This window comes from Nerophis ophidion, linkage group LG02 (genome assembly GCF_033978795.1).
Source record: "Nerophis ophidion isolate RoL-2023_Sa linkage group LG02, RoL_Noph_v1.0, whole genome shotgun sequence".
In the NCBI taxonomy this organism is placed as follows: Eukaryota; Metazoa; Chordata; class Actinopteri; order Syngnathiformes; family Syngnathidae; genus Nerophis; species Nerophis ophidion.
In genome coordinates, this window is record NC_084612.1 from 27,228,865 (window position 1) to 27,251,406 (window position 22,542).

Consider the following 22,542-nt stretch of genomic DNA (forward strand, 5'->3'; position numbering starts at 1 on the left):
TTTCATGATGTAAAAAAAAAAAAAAACGCTGACTACGCATGTGGGGAAATTTGGGGGTGACAGAGCGGAGATTGGTGTTCTCATTTGACAGAAATTGAGATTCACACAAACACGTGTATGAGAGGCAAGCTAGCCTTAAAGGGTAACTGTACTTTTTTATTCATTCATTCAATCTTTAAGACAGACGTTTCTTTTTTATGCGTTGCAATTTATCACAAACGGCAAGTACGAGGTGGCAAACAATAGGAACAAGTAATATGTGCTTATTACATTTGAACAGTAGTGTAGTTTAAATGTTTCTTAACCATAGGGATGAGGCCATCCGTTTTCTACAGCTTGTCCCTTTTGGGGTCGCGGGGGGTGCTGGAGACTATCTCAGCTGCATTCGGGCGGGAGACGGAGTACACTCTGGACAACTCGCCACTGGTTTGACTAAGAAACTTCCATCCATCCATTTTCTCCCGCTTGTCGCTGTTAGGGTTGCAGGAGCCTATCCTATATTAATATTATTTTTGATTTAGTTAGAATTTATTTATTTTAGCACTCTGTAGTTGTAAGTGAAATATTTGATCATCAGATTTTATAAGTCCCTTATTTTGCAGTATACTTTATTAGCATTTATTTTTGTAATCCGCCTGACCTACGCCTTGATAATAATCTTTGTGATTAACACTTGGTTTCATTTAATTTGACATGATTTATCCTATCAAATTTTAAGTGTGTTATATAATATTACTGAATACGATTACAACCAGCTCTGCGATGAGGTGGTGACTTGTCCAGGGTGTACCTCGCCTTCCGCTCATGTACAGCTGGGCACCAGCACCCCCTGCGACCACATAAGGGACAATCGGTAGAAAATGAATGAATGGAAGATTACAATCAAATTACCAATTTACTGTGAAGATTTGTAGGGGCACCAGGCCACTGCGTAGTGGAAAAGTTGGGCCCCGAAGTAAAGAAGGTTAAAGGCCTACTGAAACCCACTACTACCGACCATGCAGTCTGATAGTTTATATATCAATTATGAAATCTTAACATTGCAACACATGCCAATACGGCCGGTTTAGTTTACTAAATTACAATTTTAAATTTCCCGCGGAGTTTCTTGTTGAAAATGTCGGGGAATGATGTCGCGTGTTTGTGACGTTATTGGTTGGAGGGGGCATATTAGCCCAGCACCACTTACGGCTAAAAGTCGTCTCTTTTCATTGCATAATTACACAGTAATTTGGACATCTGTGTTGCTGAATCTTTTGCAATTTGTTCAATTAATAATGGAGACTATTAAGAAGAATGCTGTTGGTGGAAAACGGTGGATTGCAGCTGCCTTTAGCACTTTGTTTGTTGTGAAGCTTTAACACAGAGCGGTCAAGCAAACATGTTTCTCTACGTCAACCAGCATGTTTTTGGATTGGAAAATTGTGATATAAAGTCAGCTCTTACCAGAGACATCAGTGGAGTACTGGTTGAAAAACGCAGGTGTAGATGGAACACGTTGAAGCAGAAAGTGGGGTTAGTGTATGTGCCTCACTATACGAAGGTCCTGAGTAGTGCTGAATTCAATCCCGGGATCTTTCTGTGTGGAGTTTGCATGTTCTCCCCGTGACTGCGTGGGTTCCCTCCAGGTGCTCCGGCTTCCTCCCACCTCCAAAGACATCCACCTGGGGATAGGTTAATTGGCAACACTAAATCGGCCCTAGTGTGTGAATGTGAGTGTGAATGTTGTCTGTCTCTGTGTTGGCCCTGTGATGAGGTGGCGACTTGTCCAGGGTGTACGCCGCCTTCCGCTCGAATGCAGCTGAGATAGGCTCCAGCACCCCCAGAAACCCCAAGGTAGGTAGGTCTTTATCGTCATTGTACAAGTACAACGACAAGCGATAGAAAATGGATGGATGGATGGATGGAAAACAAAAAGTAACTGTCACAAAAAGGTAAGTAAATCACAACAATAATCCAAAACTTGAATGTAACAAAAGGCAACGGTGTGAAAAAGGAGAACACAAAAAGCACCGTGATAAAAAGAACTAAAGCTAAACTACAAACAAACTAAAACTAGGGTCAAAGTTGCAAAATGTGCAAACTACAAAATACATACCAAGCTGGATGGCACAGGAAATAGTCTAGAATTTATAAATACAAGGAGTCTTCAGTCAACGGAGTGGAATTGCCGAGTGCCATCCAGCTATAGAGTTGCTGCTTAAATAGTGTCGGGATGATTGGACACAGCTGTGCACGTCTCACAACTCCGCCCACAGGGAAACACAGGAACTCTAGGAAGAAGACAAACAATAAGAGCCAGGTCTGCTGCACCAACAATTGCAAACTGAACACAAACCACAAGATGGCAGCAGGCGATGACAGTAACTAGGTATTTTAATTAGACTTGTAATTATTTTAACAAAATAATACAAACAAATGTGACACTGCATACGGTCTGTCAACAGCCAAATTAGGATCTTAAAGGCAACTTAATGCAACTGCATATACACCACTTTTTTCACCAAGTACCACTCAGAAAACACTTGGCTCTCCAAGTACCACCATAATGACCAACATTGAAACACAGTAGCGTAGTAGGCCCAAGTATTCATTAAAAACAAGGAAGAGGTTTTATTTAACAGGTACCATATATTTAATATTTTCGCCATTGTAATATTACCCAGAGTTTGAACAGTAACACTGTGTTTGAATATAGGAAAATAAAACATTTTACTTTGATCAAGAAATTCCCTGGCGCACCACTAGATCCAGCCTCATAGTTTGAGATACACACCGATTCAAACTATTGATTAATACACATGCTCTTGTATTGGACGTTGCTGTAGAACAGTGGTTCTCAACCTTTTTTCAGTGATGTACCCCCTGTGAACATGTTTTTAATTCAAGTACCTCCTAATCAGAGCAAAGCATTTTTGGTTGAAAAAAAAGAGATAAAAAAGTAAAATACAGCACTATATCATTAGTTTCTGATTTATGAAATTGTATAACAGTGCAAAAATATTGCTCATTTGTAGTGGTCTTTCTTGAACTATTTGGAAAAAAATATATCCATCCATCCATCTTCTTCCGCTTATCCGAGGTCGGGTCGCGGGGGCAACAGCCTAAGCAGGGAAACCCAGACTTCCCTCTCCCCAGCCACTTCGTCTAGCTCTTCCCGGGGGATCCCGAGGCGTTCCGAGGCCAGCCGGGAGACATAGTCTTCCCAACGTGTCCTGGGTCTTCCCCGTGGCCTCCTACCGGTTGGACGTGCCCTAAACACCTCCCTAGGGAGGCGTTCGGGTGGCATCCTGACCAGATGCCCGAACCACCTCATCTGGCTCCTCTCGATGTGGAGGAGCAGCGGCTTTACTTTGAGTTCCTCCCGGATGGCAGAGCTTCTCACCCTATCTCTAAGAGAGAGCCCCGCCACACGGCGGAGGAAACTCATTTTGGCCGCTTGTACCCGTGATCTTATCCTTTCAGTCATGACCCAAAGCTCATGACCATAGGTGAGGATGGGAACGTAGATCGACCGGTAAATTGAGAGCTTTGCCTTCCGGCTCAGCTCCTTCTTCACCACAACGGATCGGTACAACGTCCGCATTACTGAAGACGTTGTACCCCATACTCTCTGTGGGGAGGGCTCAGAGAGTATGGGGTATCGGACTGTCTGATTGTGGCGGTCCGCTCCCTGTACGATCAGTGCCAGAGCTTGGTCCGCATTGCCGGCAGTAAGTCGAACACATTTCCAGTGAGGGGTTGGACTCCGCCAAGGCTGTCCTTTGTCACCGATTCTGTTCATAACTTTTATGGACATAATTTCTAGGCGCAGTCAAGGCGTTGAGGGGTTCCGGTTTGGTGACCGCAGGATTAGGTCTCTGCTTTTTGCAGATGATGTGGTCCTGATGGCTTCATCTGACCGGGATCTTCAGCTCTCACTGGATCGGTTCGCAGCCGAGTGTGAAGCGACCGGAATGAGAATCAGCACCTCCAAGTCCGAGTCCATGGTTCTCGCCCGGAAAAGGGTGGAATGCCATCTCCGGGTTGGGGAGGAGACCCTGCCCCAAGTGGAGGAGTTCAAGTACCTAGGAGTCTTGTTCACAAGTGAGGGAAGAGTGGATCGTGAGATCGACAGGCGGATCGGTGTGGCGTCTTCATTAATGCGGACGTTGTACCGTTGTGGTGAAGAAAAAAATATATAAAAATAACAAAAAACTTGTTGAAAAATAAACAAGTGATTCAATTATAAATAAAGATTTCTACACAAAGAAGTAATCATCAACTTAAAGTGCCCTCTTTGGGGATTGTAATAGAGATCCATCTGGATTCATGAACTTCATTCCAAACATTTATTCACAAAAAAATAAATCTTTAACACCAATATTTATGGAACATGTCCACAAAAAAATCTAACTGTCAACACTGAATTTTGCGTTGTTGTATTTTTTTTCACAGTTTATGAACGTACATTCTTATTTTGTTAAAATAGCATTTAATAAATATATTAATAAATGATTTTTGAATTGTTGCTATTTTTAGAATATTTTTTAAGAATCTCACGTACCCCTTGGCAAACCTTCATGTACCCCAGGGGTACGCGTACCCCCATTTGAGAACCACTGCTGTAATAGAAGAGGTGCATGATGGGAAGTCCACTATCATGGGTACGTGAAAGCATGCAGGACTTGAACACGCTCACCAGTAACCAGCAAGTCACCCAAAGGGAGGAAAGGCACACTTTTCCATCCGGGGAATAGCGCGTCTTTACGGGGGGCCGAACCGTGCAGTGCACCGCAGCAGCAGCCGCCACGATGTGTGTCCGCCGCTCCACGAAGCTCCGCCGGGGAAGCGAGTCGTTGACCGGATGATGGACAGGAACTACCCGAGCTCCAGCTTTGCGGACGCGCCGGCTGCGGCAGCACAGCCCGCAGCTTCTTGGGCCTGTGACCGCGGCTTGGCATCCATCAAGCCAAGGTAACCGGTGAGGGAGGGGAGGGGAGGGGGCCGGGTCACCTCACTAAGGAAATGTCGGGGATGGAGGGCCTAGATGTCACAGCGCTGCGGAGACTGAGGCAACCAAAACAACGTTAACAGTATTTTCAATTAGCTTCGTGTCCACAAAGTAGGAAAATAATGTTAATATTAGAATAGTCCTACTTAGGCCAACTTATTTGAGGTTATTATGCTTTAGAGGAGTGATGTGCACACATGCTAAAGTTAGCCAACTTATCTTAACTTCGTCACCAGTAATAGAAACCATACACTGTGGCAGAAGTGTCGTAGCTGTTAAAAATAACTCATTTCGCGCTTACACGACTTCAAAGTTTATTTTCTAAAGCTAAACCAATGTGGTTATCGAACTAATGCATATAAAGAAGCTTAGTTACAGTCGATCAATCAAAGTTGATTTATATAGCCCTAAGTCACGACTGTCTCAAAGGGCTGCACAAGCCACGGATCCCACATCAGGGAAAGAAAAAACTCAACCCAATGGGATACAATGAAATATCTTGGAGGGGACCGCAGATGTGGGGATGTCGAGTGGATCGAATTAATAGTGTGAGTCCAGTCCATAGTGTTGTGGTTTGAATAATTATATTTATTCATTATCCAGGGCAGCATGGTAGGACAGGGGTTAGTGCGTCTGCCTCAAAATACAAAGGTCCTGGGTTCGATCCTGCGCTCAGAGTTTGCATGTTCTCCCCGTGACTGCTTGGGTTCCCTTTGGGTACTCCGGCTTCCTCCCGCCTCCAAAACATGCACCTGGGGATAGGTTGATTGGCAACACTAAATTGGCCCTAGTGTGTGAATGTGAGTGTGAATGTTGTCTGTCTGTCTTGGCCCTGTGATGAGGTAGCGTCTTGTCCAGGGTGTACTCCGCCTTCCGCCCGAATTTAGCTGAGATAGGCTCCAGCGACCCCCCACAACCCCGAAAGGGACAAGCGGTAGAAAATGGATGGATGGAATTGATTATCCAATATAGTGATGCAAGTTACATAGACTTAAATTGCTGTCATTGTGTTTTCATTGTGTTATGTCAGCATAGTACACACAATATGACTAATGGCCTCTGATTAGATGGTCAGATAAAATTCATTCGTTTTCTTCAATCTGCTTATATTTTTGAAACAGTTTTTCTATAGGTCAAATGTAAAATGAAGTTGGATAAATAAACAATGGTAATAACATGTAACACAGTGCAATGTTTACCCACTAAACACATGCAGCAATTAAGCTAACTTTTGTTAAAAAATACCTGCAGCCCACTTTACTATTTGATTTATATTCATCTTTAGTATTATTCTGGACTTTAACCAGATTGTATACAAACCCTGTTTCCATATAAGTTGGGAAATTGTGTTAGATGTAAATATAAACGGAATACAATGATTTGCAAATAATTTTCAACCCATATTCAGTTGAATATGCTACTAAGACAACATATTCGATGTTCAAACTGATAAACATTTTTTTTTTTGCAAATAATCATTAACTTTAGAATTTGATGCCAGCAACCTGTGACAAAGAAGTTGGGAAAGGTGGCAATAAATACTGATAAAGTGGAAGAATGCTCGTCAAACACTTGCATGAAAGATCCCACAGGTGTGCAGGCTAATTGGGAACAGTTGGGTGCCATGATTGGGTATAAAAGCAACTTTGATGAAATGTTTAGTAATTCACAAACAAGGATGGGGTGAGGGTCACCACTTTGTAAGCAAATTGTCGAACAGTTTTAGAACAACATTTCTCAACGAGCTATTGCAAGAAATTTCGGGATTTTACCATCTACGGTCCGTAAAATCATCAAAAAGTTCAGAGAATCTGGAGAAATCACTGCACATAAGCGATGTTATTACAGACTTTTGATCCCTCAGGTGGTCCCTCAGGTGGTACTGCATTAAAAACCGACATCAGCGTGTGAAGGATATCACCACATGGGCTCAGGAACACTTCATAAAACCACTGTCAGTAACTACAGTTGGTCGCTACATCTGTAAGTGCAAGTTAAAGCTTTACTATGCAAAGCCAAACCCATTTATCAACAATACCCCGAAATGCCACCGGCTTGGCTGGGCCCGAGCTCACCTAAGATGGACTGATGCAAAGTGGAAAGGTGTTCTGTGGTCTGATGAGTCCACATTTCAAATTATATTTGGAAACAGAGGACGTGGTGTCCTCCCGAACAAGGAGGAAAATAACCATTCGGATTGTTCTAGGCGCAAAGTTCAAAAGCCAGCATCTGTGATTGTATGGGGGTGTATCAGTGCCTAAGGCATGAGTAACTTACACATCTGTGAAGGCGCCATTAATGCTGAAAGGTCCATACAGGTTTTGGAGCAACATATGTTGTCATCCAAGCAACGTTATCATGGACGCCCCTGCTTATTTCAGCAAGACAATGCCAAGCCACGTTTTACTACAGAGTGGCTTCGTAGTAAAAGAATGCGGGTACTTTCCTGGCCCGCCTGCAGTCCAGACCTGTCTCCCATCAAAAATGTGTGGCGCATTATGAAGCGTAAAATACGACAGCGGAGAACCCAGACTGTTGAACGACTGAAGCTCTACATAAAAGAAGAATGGGAAAGAATTCCACTTTCAAAGCTTCAACAATTAGTTTCCTCAGTTCCCAAACATGTATTGAGTGTTGTTAAAAGAAAAGTTGATGTAACACAGTGGGGAACATGCCCTTTCCCAACTATTTTGGCACGTGTTGCAGCCATGGAATTCTAAGTTCATTATTATTTGCAAAAAATAATAAAGTTTATGAGTTTGAACATCAAATATCTTGTCTTTGTAGTGCATTCAATTGAATATGGGTTGAAAAGGATTTGCAAATGATTGTATTCCGTTTATATTTACATCTAACACAATTTCCCAACTCATATGGAAACGGGGTTTGTAGAACAATTGACCCATCCATCCATCCATTTCTACCACTCGTTCCATGCAGTTATTTTGCTGCTGGGACATGTGTACCACTTTTGTCTGTATTCTATTGCTATGTCACAAAAACTTCAACTTTCTATCTTGTCACCGTATTTCTCCATCATGCTTGCTGTGTGCATACTTTTAATTGTGTTGTGTTTTTATTGGGTTCCAGTTATGGCGCAGCACAGCTCAATGCAGGGCTCCTTCAGCAACATTGTTACACTTCAACACCGCAACTCCCCACCTACACTACAGCACATCTGGCTCCTGCCGCAGGTGAGCTTTTGTCGCTATAAAGGGTCAAAAAGAACATTTTATACATCCAAGCGCCAAAAGGAGGGAGCAAGTGATTTATGAAAACTTTAAAAGTGTACATTGTGTGTTCACCATGAACTCTGATGACAATGATTGTGCGAGTGTGAGGGAGGCGAGTTTCATGTTAAAATTAGATGCCGCTGACTTTGCACTGCAGTGTACATTACATTTTTATTTAGACATTACACTTTAGTTATCTCTGCATTAGAGTGCTGTATTTTGACAATCATTTTAGATATACCGTATTTCCTTGACTTGCCGAAGGGCATGTAGTATGCGCCTGCCTTGAATTACTGCCGGGTCAAACTCGCTTCCCAAAATAATTAGCGTATGGTCAAATTACTGCCTGGTCAAACTCGTGATGTCATCATTTTCAAAATGGAGGAGGCTGATTTCAATAGCGGTAATTTGAAATCGCATAAAGGGAAGAAGATTAAGAGCTATTCAGTAGGATTTAAGGTCCAAGCATCACACTCAAATTTTCACTCCATACCTTTGGTAAGTGTCGGAGTGAAAAGAGGTTTTAAAATAATTAGCGCATGCTTACTTTTACCGCGTGCCTTTGGTAAGCGCAGGAGTGAGAAGAGTTTTTAAATTAATTAATCAAGGAAATACGGTATCTAAAGAACTAATACTTGGATACCAAGTCGATACCAACACACAAACTACATATATTTATATAATAATGGCGGCCAGTGCCGCTTTAACATAATGAGAGGCCCCATGGCTGAGAAGTTTATATATACTGCGATGCTGAGATGCTTTTTTGAATATTAAAGGTTGTCTGTTATTGTTAATGACCATATCCATAAGCGCAATATTGTTCGGTGTGATGTAATAGTGGGATATATGGCCACTGGTGTTATTTTTTTTAATATGTACAAGTAGTTAAATGATAAATGGGTTGTACTTGTATAGCGCTTTTCTACCTTCAAGGTACTCAAAGCGCTTTGACACTACTTCCACATTTACCCATTCACACACACATTCACACACTGATGGAGGGAGCTGCCATGCAAGGCGCCAACCAGCACCCATCAGGAGCAAGGGTGAAGTGTCTTGCTCAGGACACAACGTACGTGACGAGGTTGGTACTAGGTGGGAATTGAACCAGGGACGCTCGGGTTGCGCACGGCCACTCTTCCACTGCGCCACGCCGTCCCTTTTTCGCTTCCCTAGTTTGCTTTTGGCAGCTGGTCCTGCAATTTAAATTCTGTGCAACAAGATTTTAAAGCACAGCAATCTATTAAAAGTCCAATAGTTAACTTCAGTACTTAACAGTTTGATACAGTTTCCAATAAAGCAGAAAATTTAAAGGAAAATGGGTTCTGTTTTTTTATTTTTATTTTTTTATTTTGCGCACCAAGTAAGTACCGAGAATTGGGGAAATTCACATGTATCGATATCGGCTCCTGAAATTTTGGTATGGCGACAACTCTACTTCCTTTTATGCTATTGTCAATCTTTTCCTTTTCTCCATCACTGTTTTTTGTTGTGGTATTATAACAAAGAAAACGCAAGTTACTCAGTCATTTAGATGCTTACTTAACTGAAGTCTCTGGAGAAATGTTCCCTATAATTTTTCTGTATGCACAGTGTGGCCATACCAGCAGCACATCCGTCTCATCCATCCATTTTCAACCGCTTTTCTCTTTTGGGGAATGCAGCTGACATAGGCGCCAGCGACCCCCCGCGACTAGGGTTGGGTATCGTTTGAATTCGAACGATTCCGATTCTTTGTTTCGATTCCGATTCCTGACTATTCTCGATTCCGATTCTTCTTGTACCATGCCGGGATCATTGTGTTTGACAGGTAGTCCCTGGAAGGTGGTATGTATTTTGGGTTGAGAGTTTTCACCTTATCCCTGCAAACATAAACAAACATGTAATGTTGCTGTTACTGTTTAGCCCAGTATCAATTAGCTTAGCTGTAACGTTATTGCTTAACTAACCTAAATGTTGGAGATTCCACCTCTGAAAAGGGATGCAGTCTTTTGACTATGTGTGCAGTGACCTTTCTGTGGCACTCTTCCGTCTGTGGCACCAACATCTTCCCCATTGCCGCTATGGTGAACGGAGTACGCTGAGCACATCGCGGAGCCTGGCTAGCAGGTTGTAAATTGTCTATGAAAAAATACGCGGGCTAATTTGTTAGCTGCCTCCATCCATCCATCCATCCATCCATCCATTTTCTACCGCTTATTCCCTTTTGGGGTTGCGGAAGGCGCTGGCGCCTATCTCAGCTACAATCGCCTCAACGTTGGCGCAAAACACATTATTTATTGCATATATATTGTTTTACTTACTGGATTCAGACTGCAGTGCAGTCACCGAGGTGCCAGGCTGGGCGTCGGAGCCAGAGGAAGAGGCAGAGGAGGACGGTCGGCGCAGCGCGTCGAAGACGGGACACGCATTTATTTGTACTCCATGAACTCGGAGGTGCTTCATCATGTTCGACGTGCGCCCTCCTAAGCACGAAACAGTCCTGTCGCACGTGTTACATTTCGCCGATATTTCATTTTTTTTAGTAAAATAAAGCCACACTTTCGACCGCCGACGCCCGCTATCCTTGCTTGACTGACTCGCTCGGCTACATAGGCTCGACTATGCTAACACTTCCGGCGGTTTGCGCTTCTTTGTTGGTGTTCAGCGGCTTCTTCTTCCGGTCGGTGGACTTATTCTTTTTTTCCGGTCGGCGGACTGGGCATCGAAACTAGGAATCGAAATCTAAACTTTTGAACGATTCCGGGAGAATCGGAAAGTTAGTCCCAGTTCCAATCGATACTCGATACCCAACCCTACCTGCGACCCCAAAAGGGACACCTGTCTCAAACGTGACTTAATGACAATTAAAATGTTTTCTGAAAATAATCAAATGACAGCAGTCATTTTCATGAGATAATTGTTTAATATAAGGTATTTGGCCCACTAAAAATTAAAATAACACAAACCTCTTGTTTTTCCATGAGGTATGTACTAGTATTGTATGTCTGGGTGGGGGTCCTGCTTTGGAAATATTTTGTAACCCTTTCAAAGATCTCATTTAGTTCCCCTTAAAACATTGACACTTTGCACAATGAGTTGTAAGCATTAGATAAAGTGTACATTCCTGTAACTTTCTGTCTGTAAAATGTATAATTTTATTAGAATTTCTGTAATCTAGTAACAGCATTTCATGATTAACGGGCGGCGGCATGGCGAAGTTGGTAGAGTGGCTGAGGGTTACGGGTTCAATCCCCACCTTCTACCATCCTAGTCACTTCCGTTGTGTCCTTGGGCAAGACACTTCACCCTTGCTCCTGATGGGTCCTGGTGAGCGCCTTGCATGGCAGCTCCCGCCGTCAGTGTGTGAATGTGTGTGTGTGAATGGGTGAATGTGGAAATACTGTCAAGCGCTTTGGGCTCCTTAAAAAGGGGTAGAAAAGCGCTGTACAAGTACAACCCATTTACCATTAATATCCATAAATTAACATTCTTAATAAATGACAGTAGAATAAGCACATCTCTGATTGGGGAAGGATAGTGTAACAACTTTGCATTTACACTTGGGTGGTGTTAGTGTTTTCCGACTTTTTGTTTGGCCATAAACGCATTAGTGGCAAGTGTTGATATGACAGCTCACAAAGTTTTTGGTACGGCAGACAATGACTAGTTTTGCCAAAGAGAAGTTTGTACTGATATTTTTGGTGTGGTTATGCCAAAAACAGCTTAGCTCAATAAAGTGATCAATAGAATTCCTGTCCTTTTTAAAGCATTTCGACAAACGTCACAATAATTGAACAGTGTTGACCAACATTGTTTTACTTGTACCGCTCTGCAAGCGGTGCTTTAAAACAGAACTAACTAGTGGCTAACATCCGTCCTGCGATGAGGTGGCGACTTGTCCAGGGTGTACCCCCCTACCACCCAAAGGTTCCAGCACCTCCGCGAGTCCGTTAGGGACAAGCGGTGAAAAGGGATGGATGGTTGGACTCAGGAAATATGTCCCTGGACACAGGAGAACTTTAATTATGACCAATGTATTTAGCTCAGCGTTCAACACAATTATCCCGCAGCATCTGGTGAGCAAACTGGCGCCCCTTGGCATCAGCACCCCTCTGTAACAGGCTGCTTGACTTCCTCACAAACAGGACCCAGTCTGTGCAGGTGGGCAACAACACTTCCAATGTCATCTGTCTGAGCACCGGCTCCCCTTGCTGGATCTTGAGTCTGCTGCTGTCCACCCTGATGACCCATGGCTAGGGCTGGGGGATATGGCAAAAACAATGATCACGATTAATTAATTTTTTACAATCTCGATTAATATCACGTTGTTGTTTTTTTATTATTATTGAAAAAGATTCTCCCGTGTAAGATTATTCCGAGTATTGCATCCCTACTGTTTACTACTGAAGTGTCTTGTAACAGGCACCATGTTTGATTGAGGTATAGATTCGTATGTAAATGTATATAATTTTGCTTATTTGAGGTGCAACAGTACAGGTAACCCACGCTACTGTCCATACCTGGTTTTAGGACCACGGTTTGGCTTATTTTTCGGTATATTTTGAGGGGTAAGGTGAACAACTTTTTTTCCTCTTATAGGTATTTTGGTTTTTTGCTTGTCATCACAAACATTTTGCAGTAAACAAAGTATAATCGGTGTACTTAATACAACAAGAGTATATTTCAAGTGTACAAAGACATGCACCTGGGGATAGGTTGATTGGCAACACTAATCTGGCCCTAGTGTGTGAGTGAGTGCCATCCATCCATTTTCTACCGCTTATTCCCTTTCGGGGTCGCGGGGGGCGCTGGCGCCTATCTCAGCTACAATCGGGCGGAAGGCAGGGTACACCCTGGACAAGTCGCCACCTCATCGCAGAGCCAACACAGATAGACAGACAACATTCACACTCACATTCACACACTAGGGCCAATTTTTAGTGTTGCCAATCAACCTATCCCCAGGTGCATGTCTTTGGAAGTGGGAGGAAGCCGGAGTACCCGGAGGAACCCACGCATTCACGGGGAGAACATGCAAACTCCACACAGAAAGATCCCGAGCCTGGATTTGAACCCAGGACTGCAGGAACTTCGTATTGTGAGGCAGACGCACTAACCCCTCTGCCACCGTGAAGCCCTGAGTGTGAGTGTTGTCTGTCTATCTGTGTTGGCCCTGCGATGAAGTGGCGACTGTAGCTGAGATAGGCACCAGCGCCCCCCGCGACCCCAAAGGGAATAAGCGGTAGGAAATGGATGGATGAATGGATTTACTAAACACTTTCAAATGGTAAATTATAATTTTTATTTAATTCTTTAATTACTTGTATGCACCAGTGCTTTGGCAAACAACAAGCGGTGACCCAGATTGTGGAGTTTTTAAAACTCAAATCCTGTATCTTATATTTAATATAAGTACCTTAAAGTTCAGTTTGAATTTGAGGTACTGCAAAATAATGTGTGTCAACTATGGATGTAACGGTAAACGGTATAATGATAAATCACGATAAAATTCCCGACGGTTAGTAATACATTTTTATGGGGCGGCATGGCGTAGTGGGTAGAGCAGCCGGCCAGAAACCTGAGGGTAGCAGGTTCGCTTCCCACCTATTGAAGTCCAAAAAATAGCTGCCGTTGTGTCCTTGGGTAGGACACTTCACCTTTTGCCCCAGGTGCCGCTCACACTGTTGAATGAATGATGAATGAATGATAGGTGGTGGTCGGAGGGGCCGTAGGCGCAAACTGGCAGCCACGTCAGTCTACCCCAGTGCAGCTGTGGCTACTGATGTAGCTTACCACCGCCAGGTGTGAATGAATGTTGAGTCCCACTTCTCTGTGAGCGCTTTGAGTGTTTAGAAAAGGGCGATATAAATCAAAGTTGTTTTTTTTTTAAATTACCGAAAAACGTCATTTATTAATGCATTTTAGGCAACAGTGCTTACTTCCCGGAAACAAAGTCACAGCAGCGCAAACCACACAGACTTTGCTCCTGAGATTTTCCCTCAGGCTAAACGGAGCCAAGCACTTGTTTTAACTTGATTTTCCCTCACTTCATTTCAATGGAGTCACGGCATACGTTTCAGAGCGCACTGCTGTTTTTAGATGGAGACAGGGGTGAACAATATTGAAGACGGACACATTTGTCTCACACTAAAAGTATAAAGCGCAGGAGAAAACTATTTGATGTTGCTTTTTTTTTTTCTAAATACAGTGCTCATTAGCTTGACTGAGCGTTAATGCCGTGAGGAAACATGCAGCAGTCAATGTGTTGTGAACGTTATCACAACTTGTTTATAAAGTCTTTAGTTTCTTTACTTGGATGCTCACTCGTCCTTTAACTGCAAACTGTATCAAAATTCAAATAACAGTCTGACTGTTTGAGGCTGTGGACAGGTGTCTTTTATACAGATAACGAGTTCAAAAAAGTGCCATTAATACAGGTAACGAGTGGAGGACAGAAGAGCTTCTTAAAGAAGAAGTTACAGGTCTGTGAGAGCCAGAGATCTTCCTTGTTTGAAGTGACCAAATACTTATTTTCCACCATAATTTAAAAATAAATTATTTAAAATTTCCTACAATGTGAATTCCTGGATTTTCTTTTTCACATTCTGTCTCTCACAGTTAAAGTGTACCTATGATGAAAATTACAGACCTCTGTCATCATTTTAAGTGGGAGAACTTGCACAATCAGTGACTGAATACTTTTTTGCCCCACTGTAAATAGTAGCTATAATGTTTTGTCATCTCATCAAACTGAACATAGGCTGTGAAAAAAATGTATTAGGTGTGAGTGGTATCACACCCGTTTTTTTTTTTGTTGGCCCAAACTGTTGCACTGAACCAATAAGAGGTGGTGTTAGAGAAGAACAAAGCTTGTTTATTAGACTTCATCTTCATTACCCAAACTGCTTTGATATTATATTGATTTAAAAAAGTAAACGCATGTGTTTTTTTTCCACATGTGTTTTTTCAAAGGTATGTATTACTTTAAAAGCCATTCACCAGGTGTGAATGAATGATGGGTTCCCACTTCTCTGTGAGTGCTTTGAGTATATAACAATAGAAAAGCGCGATATAAATCTAATCCATTATTATTATTATTATCATGTGACACAGCATTTTGTTCATGTTTTATTGTGTATAGGTAATTCCTATATGACATATTTCTGCCCAAACTCTTAAGGGATCTGTCCCAATACAGAATCTACATTTACATATAAATGTACATAAATTAAAAAAATATATTAATAAATAAATAAAAATACCTCCATCCATCCATCTTCTACTGCTTAGCCGAGGTTGGGTCACGGAGGCAGCAGCCTAAGCAGAGAAGCCCAGACTTTCCTCTCCCAAGCCACTTCGTCCAGCTCTTCACGGGGGGACCCGAGGCGTTCCCAGGCCAGCCGGGAGACAAAGTCTTCCCAATGTGTCTTGGATCTTCCCCGTGGCCTTCTACCGGTCAGACGTGCCCTAAACACCTCCCTAGGCAGGCTTTCTGGTGCCATCCTGACCAGATGCCAGGTACCAGAGGTACCGGCCCCGATGTCCACGCTGCAAAGTCTTGTCAACTAAGACAGCCCCACAGCATCCAGCACCTTAAGAAACTCAGGGCGGGTCTCATCCACCCCCGGGGCCTTGCCACAGTGTAGCTTTTTAACTACCTTAGCAAACTCAGCCCCAGAAATAAGAGAACCCAACACAGATTCCACAGGCACTGCTTCCTAATAGGAATACATGTTGGTGGGATTGAGGAGGTCTTCGAAGTATTCCCTCCACCGATCCGCAGTCGAGGTCAGCAGAACACCATCCTCACCATACATGGTGTTGACATTGCACTGCTTCCCCCTCCCGAAGCGGCGGATGGTGGTCCAGAATCGATTCGAAGCCGTCCGGAAGTCGTTTTCCATGGCTTCCCTGAAGATTCAAGATTGTTCATTGTCATATGCTCAGTTAAACAGACAGTTTGCCGTACAATGGAAATCTTACTTTGCTAGTTCACCCTCCAACAAGTCGCACGGCACTGAGCTAAAAATAAAAAATAAAAATTATATACAAGGCACAGTAAGTAACATAACATTATTACACATTCTGATTGACAGTCAACAGTATAAATATGGAGGTGACCTTGGGTCACAGCAGCAGTTAAAGTGTCTTTAGTGATCAAATGTGAAAAGTGTCTACAGTGATGGTTCACAGTTCAGGGGTGGTCAAAGTAGCTGTCCTTTGTTCAAAAAGACAAAAGTAAAGACGGGAAGGTGGGAGCTAGCATTTACAAGTTAGCATTCACAAGCCTGATGGCCTGTGGGTAGAAACTGTTTTTCAGTCTCGTAGTCCTGAATTTCAGGCTCCTGTATCGTCTGCCTGATGGTAGGAGGCTGAAGATAATGTGCTGGGGGGGTGTACCGTCCTTTATGATTTTGTGAGCTCTCCTGGTGGCCCTGGTAGAGTACATGTCCTGTAGTGAGGGGAAGGATGCTCCTGATATGTACTGAGCAGTTTTAATCACTCGCTGGAGTGCCTTCCTGTCCTTAGCAGTGCAGTTTCCATCCCAGACCGTAATTGAGATGGTAAGGACACGCTCAACCGTACTTCTATTTAAGTTGCTGAGAATCTTGGGTGGCATACCAAATTTTCTCAGCCTTCTTAGGAAGTACAGTCACTGCTGGGCTTTCTTTATTGTTTGTTGGGTGTTGTGATCCCAGGTGAGGTCCTCGCTAATGTGGGTCCCGAGGAATTTAAAGGTTTTCACCCTGTCCACCTTTGTCCCCCCTATGTACAAAGGTTTGTACTGTGCACTCCTTTTCCGTGGATCAATAATCATCTCCTTGGTCTTGTCTGTGTTCAAGGAAAGATTATTATCCAGATACCAGGCCACCAGTTCCGTACCTCCCTTCTGTACGCCGCCTCAGCTCCCCCGGTGATTAGTCCGACGACCGTAGTATCATCTGCAAACTTGATGATACTGGTGTTGTTCTGGGAGGCCACACAGTCGTGTTGAAGAGGGTGTACAGTAGGAGGCTCAGCACGCAGCCTTGGGGGGGGGGTTCCCTATGCTTATAGACCTTTTTGCCTGATGTCTGGTTGCCGATTCTGACTGGGGACGGTTTGTGAGAAAGTTCAGCACCCAGTCACAGAGAGTTGGTGTCAGACCAACAGTGAGGAGTTTAGCAGTGAGTTTTTGTGGGATGACCGTGTTAAAAGCAGAGCTGTAGTCGATGAACAATAGCCTGGCATTGGTGTCCTTGCCCTCTAAGAGGGTGAGGGTGGTGTGGATGACAGTGTTGACTGCATCCTCAGAGGACCGGTTCTGCCGGTAAGCAAACTGTAAAGGGTCCAGTGTGTCTGGGATGGTCTTCTTGATGTGTGACATGACTATCCTCTCGAAGCACTTCATCACTATTGGGGTGAGTGCAACAGGGTGATAGTCATTCAGACAGGTCACAGTGTTTTTCTTTGGCAGGGGCACGATGGTGGTGGTCTTGAAGCAGGTGGGCACAACAGCTTGTGCTAGTGACAAGTTGTATATGTCAGCAAGTACGTCAGCCAAGTCTGATGAACACAGCCTGAGGGCCTGGCCAGGGATGTTGTCTGGGCCGGCTGCCTTCCGTGGGTTTGTTCTCCTCAGAACTGTACGTACCTCTGCTGTAGTCACAGTGAGTGGTGGGTCCTGTGTGCGCGCTCCGTGGTCAGAACCCCTTTCTGTTGGTTGGTGTTGACGACCTCAAAGCGGGCGTAGAACTCATTCAGCTCATCTGGCAGTGATCGTTGGCTGATTGTGACCCCCTGTTCCCCTGCTTGTAGTCTGTGATGTGTTGCAAGCCTTGCCACATGCGCCGGGAATCTGTGGTGGAGTAGAATCCCTCCAGCTTTTGTCTGTATTGTCCCTTGGCCTCGTTAATGGATTTACGCAGGTCATATCTGGCCTTCTTGTAGTCATCAGCGTTGCCTGAGACAAATGCATTGGAGCAGGCATGTAGCTTGGACCAAACATCACAGATAATCCAGGGTTTTTGGTTTGGGTATATCTTGTATTGTTTTGTGGGAACAATGTTTTCCACACACGTGTTGATGTACCCAATTACACTGGAAGCATATTCCTCTATGTCCACAGTACCATCATCCTTCTGAGCAGCAGCTTTGAATATGTCCCAGTCTGTACTCCAAAGCAGTCCTGAAACACTAGTTCAGTGTCTTCATTCCACATTTGTAGAGTTTTTCTCACTCGGGGGCTTGCTTGAGGCGCTGTCTGTACGCTGGATATAGAAAAGCTGAGATGTGATCAGATAGTCCGAAGTGTGGTCTGGGTACAGCATTGTAGGCTCCCCTCACGTTGCAGTAAACTTGGTCCAAAGAGTTTTTTTTCCCTTGTAGGAAAGTTAATATATTTAAAAATCCCCAGCTACTGTGAACGCAGCATCGGGGTGCACGGTCTCTTGTTTACTGATGACGTCATGCAGCAGCTTCAGCGCTGTTGTGGAGTCCGCTCGTGGCTGGATGTAAACAGACAGTATAAACACTACACTGAACTCCCTTGGCAGGACTTCTCCCATGTCCCAGTTTTTGCTTCCGCGACTGCTGAATCCGCACACCGCTTGGCCTGTCGGTACCTGTCCACTGCCTCCGGAGTACTATGAACCAAAAGAACCCGATAGGACTCTACCACGACAGGCACCAACTAACTTGCGGCCACGGCTCCAATCAGCCGCCTTGACAATATAGATGGTGAACATGGTCCACTTGGACTCAATGCCCAGCGCCTCCCTCGTGACATGTTCGAAGTTCTTCTGTAGGTGGGAATTGAAACTCTCTTTGACAGGAGACTCTGCTATACGTTCCCAGCAGACCCTCACAATGCGTTTAGGCCTGCCAGGTCTGTCCGGCATCGTTCCCCACCATCGCAGCCAACTCACCACCAAGTGGTGGCCGGTAGAAAGCTCCTCCCCTCTCTTCATTCGAGTGTCCAAACCATGAGGCTGCAAATCCGATGACACATCTACAAAGTCGATCAGGGAACTGCGGCCTGTGGTGTCCTGGTGCCAAGTGCACATATGGGGACACCTTTATGTCTGAACATGGTGTTTGTTATGGAAAATCTGTGACAAACACAAAAGTCCAATACCAAAACATACGGGTTCAGATTCGGGCGGCCATTCTTCCCAATCAAGACTCTCCAGGTTTCACTGTTGTTGCCAATATGTGCGTTGAAGTCCCCCAGTAAGACGAGGGAATCACCCGGGGGAGCACTTTCCAGTACTCCCTTGAGTCTATTTAAAAAGGGTGGGTACTCTGAACTGCTGTTTGGTGCGTAAGCACAAACAAAAGTCAGGACCCATCCCGCCCACCCGAAGGCGGAGGGAAGCTACCCTCTCATCCACTGGGTTGGACTCCAACGTGCAGGCTTTGAGCCAGGGGGCAACAAGAATTGCTACCCCAGTCCAGCCCCTCTCGAGAGAAGTGGTTCCAGAGCCCTTGATGTGTGTTGAAGTGAGTCCGACTATATCCAGCCGTAAATTCTCCACCTCGCGCACTAACTCAGGCTCCTTCCCCTCAGCGAGATGACAATCCACGTCTCGAGAGCTAGCTTATGTAGCCGAGGATCGGACCGCCAAGTGCCCTGCCTTCGGCTGCTGCGCAGCTCACAACACACCCGACCTCTATGGCCCCTCCCATGAGTGGTGAGCCCATCGGACGGGGGACCCACGTCTCCTCTCTCCATGGGACCAGGCCCGGCCACCAGGCGCTCGCCATCGTGCCCCAACTCCGGGCCTGGCTCCAGGGGGGGACTTTGGTGACCCGCGTCCGGGCGAGGGAAATCGGAATCTCGGTTTTTGCATTTCCATAGAAGTACCTCCCTCTATCAAAATGTAAAAATAGAGATAAAGACATCATGTAATGAAAGAAAGCTGACACGTTGATATTAATGTACAAAAAAAAATATTCTCGTCATTAGATATATTGGTAACAATCATAGCCTTTTTATTAGACATTACAAATTACATGATGGTATTACGTTCACACCTCACGGCAACATTGCTTTACCAAACAATCAGTCATCATGATTTCAGTATTGATAAAAATTATGTTAATCATTATTTTGGCCAGAATCGGCAGCCCTATGTATTAGACTAGATCTCATACATGAGCACTATTTTTATTTATATGGACAAAAAGTGCAGTTACGTTTTATGGCCATCAAGTGCCATCTTTCAAAATTCTTTCATTGGTTTTTATTTTTGAATCTCTAATGTCCATAAAGTGCTATGTTGCACAATTTTCACATTTATTTTAGTTATTTGGTATTCTTTTTTTTCTGCCATATTACTTTGTTTATAATGCTTTTGTTGCTTTCATATGCACATTCCATGAACAGTGTTTTTATCTACAATAATGTTTCTCCTACAAATTAAATCATTTTGAATGTGTTGGTTTTTTTTAAATAAAACGTTGTTAAAAGATTTCAGTATAAATATTTTAAGAAAATTTTGAGCACATTTTAAAATACCGCAGTCATAATAACTGTTATATTTGGTCACAATAACCGTGATAAGAATTTTTCATGCCTTCACATTCCTAGTACCAACACATAAAACAAGTTTCAGTTCAGTTTCAGTTTATTTCCAACATGAATACGACACAATGTAATGCATTACACAATTCCAGTTGTTTCAATACAGCACATTTGTATGAATTAATGTGGAAATAGTGTCAAAGTGCTTTGAGTACCTTGAAGGTAGAAAAGCGCTATACAAGTATAACCCATAACCCAGTATGTGTAATTAAATGATGGAATGGATTAAGTTGTTAAATGATTATTTCAGGAACAGAATGTTATTACAGAGTGGATCTTTGCAGACACATAAATAAAGAGTCTGATTAAAACATGTTTAGATATAAAAGTGTATTTTCTGAGCAAATTATTGGGTGTGTCGGGACCAATACAGTCACATAGATTTTTTGTGAGTGCCTGCAATTCTGCATTCAAGGCATGATTACTGGTGAGCTGCAGCAGATAGCGAAATTAATGTGTGTCACTACAGTCGCTGCTCCTTTTTAGATGTTGTGTTTCAACTTCTATGCCAGTGTTCGTCATTTTGCTTTTCTGGGCTGCACTTTCAGCTGTGTAAGGAAGAGGCACATCGCTGATTGAACATTAATTATGTCGTGAAGAGACTGACTTTCGCAATAATGGGAAGGGATGGTCGTACACACGGACACACTTGCACACAAACAGATGCAAACGTACACACACACACAAATTCACAGATACACTCAGGTCCACAGTCAATGTAGGCGGATTGTTCCGTGCAGGATTATACCAAGCAGAATTGTTTCTCTACTGTTTACCAGCGGGGCAACTTCTTACAGACATTTACATGTTTGATCGAGGAAATATGCTAACAGCTGATCAACGTCATCGAACTCAAATGAAACATGTGGCCGCAAATCTGATGACACAACTACAAAGTTGATCATGGAACTGCGGCCTTTGGTCAATATCAATGATCACGATTATATAATCGCCAGCCCTACTCATGACTGCTGTGGCAGGATCACTACTAATCACATTGTGAAGTATGTAGACGAACCAACAGTAGTGGGCTTCATCCGTGATAACAATGACATGGACTTCATAGAGGAGGTGGAACATCTGGCTGCATCTCTGTCTGGTCGAGGGTCTGCAGTGCTGCCGATCAGAAGTCCCTGAAGAGAGTGGTGAAGATCATTCAGACGTCACTTCCTCCCACCTAGAAGACAGCAAAAAAACCGGTGTCTGAAGAGGTTTCAGAAAATCAGTAGGGACATCTCCCACCCCCAACAAGAATTGTTTTCGATGCTGGACTCTGGAAAGAGGTTCTGCAGCCTCCAGAGCAGAACTTACAGGTTCTGTAACAGCTTCTTCCAACAGACCATAACACTTTTAAACATCACAAAATATTCCCTCTATTCCCCCTCAAACGCCTTACAGAACTACCTCACTGGACTGTAAACGTACATCGAAAATGTGCACTAATATTTTATGTAAATACAGTTGTTATATATTTCAATATGCGCTGCAGTTTTTATTATGTAAATACAGTTTTTATTTCAATATGCGCTGCTGTTTTTATTATGTAAATACTGTTTTTATCCTGCACTACAACTACATGCATCAACATTTTGTTCTTATCTGCACTGTAAAGTTCAAATTTTAATGACAATAATGTCTTAAGAAGTATCCATCCATCCATCCATTTTCTACTGCTTATTCCCTTTGGGATCGCGTTGCCTATCTCAGCTACAATCGGGCGGAAGGCGGGTGTACACCCTGGACAAGTCGCCATCTCATCACAGTGT

General features: G+C 43.6%; 1 protein-coding gene across 1 annotated transcript in view; it reads left to right on the plus strand.

The window, feature by feature from the left end:
- The first annotated feature begins 4,614 nt into the window (after positions 1-4,614).
- The window catches only part of qser1 (glutamine and serine rich 1), a 35,090-nt gene continuing 17,162 nt past the window's right edge, over positions 4,615-22,542 (plus strand). Inside the window, exons 1-2 of the mRNA XM_061880578.1 lie at positions 4,615-4,956; positions 8,084-8,187. Of these exons, the coding sequence (XP_061736562.1) occupies positions 4,847-4,956; positions 8,084-8,187 (214 nt within the window). The 5' untranslated portion in view covers positions 4,615-4,846. The remainder of the gene's footprint in view (positions 4,957-8,083; positions 8,188-22,542) is intronic.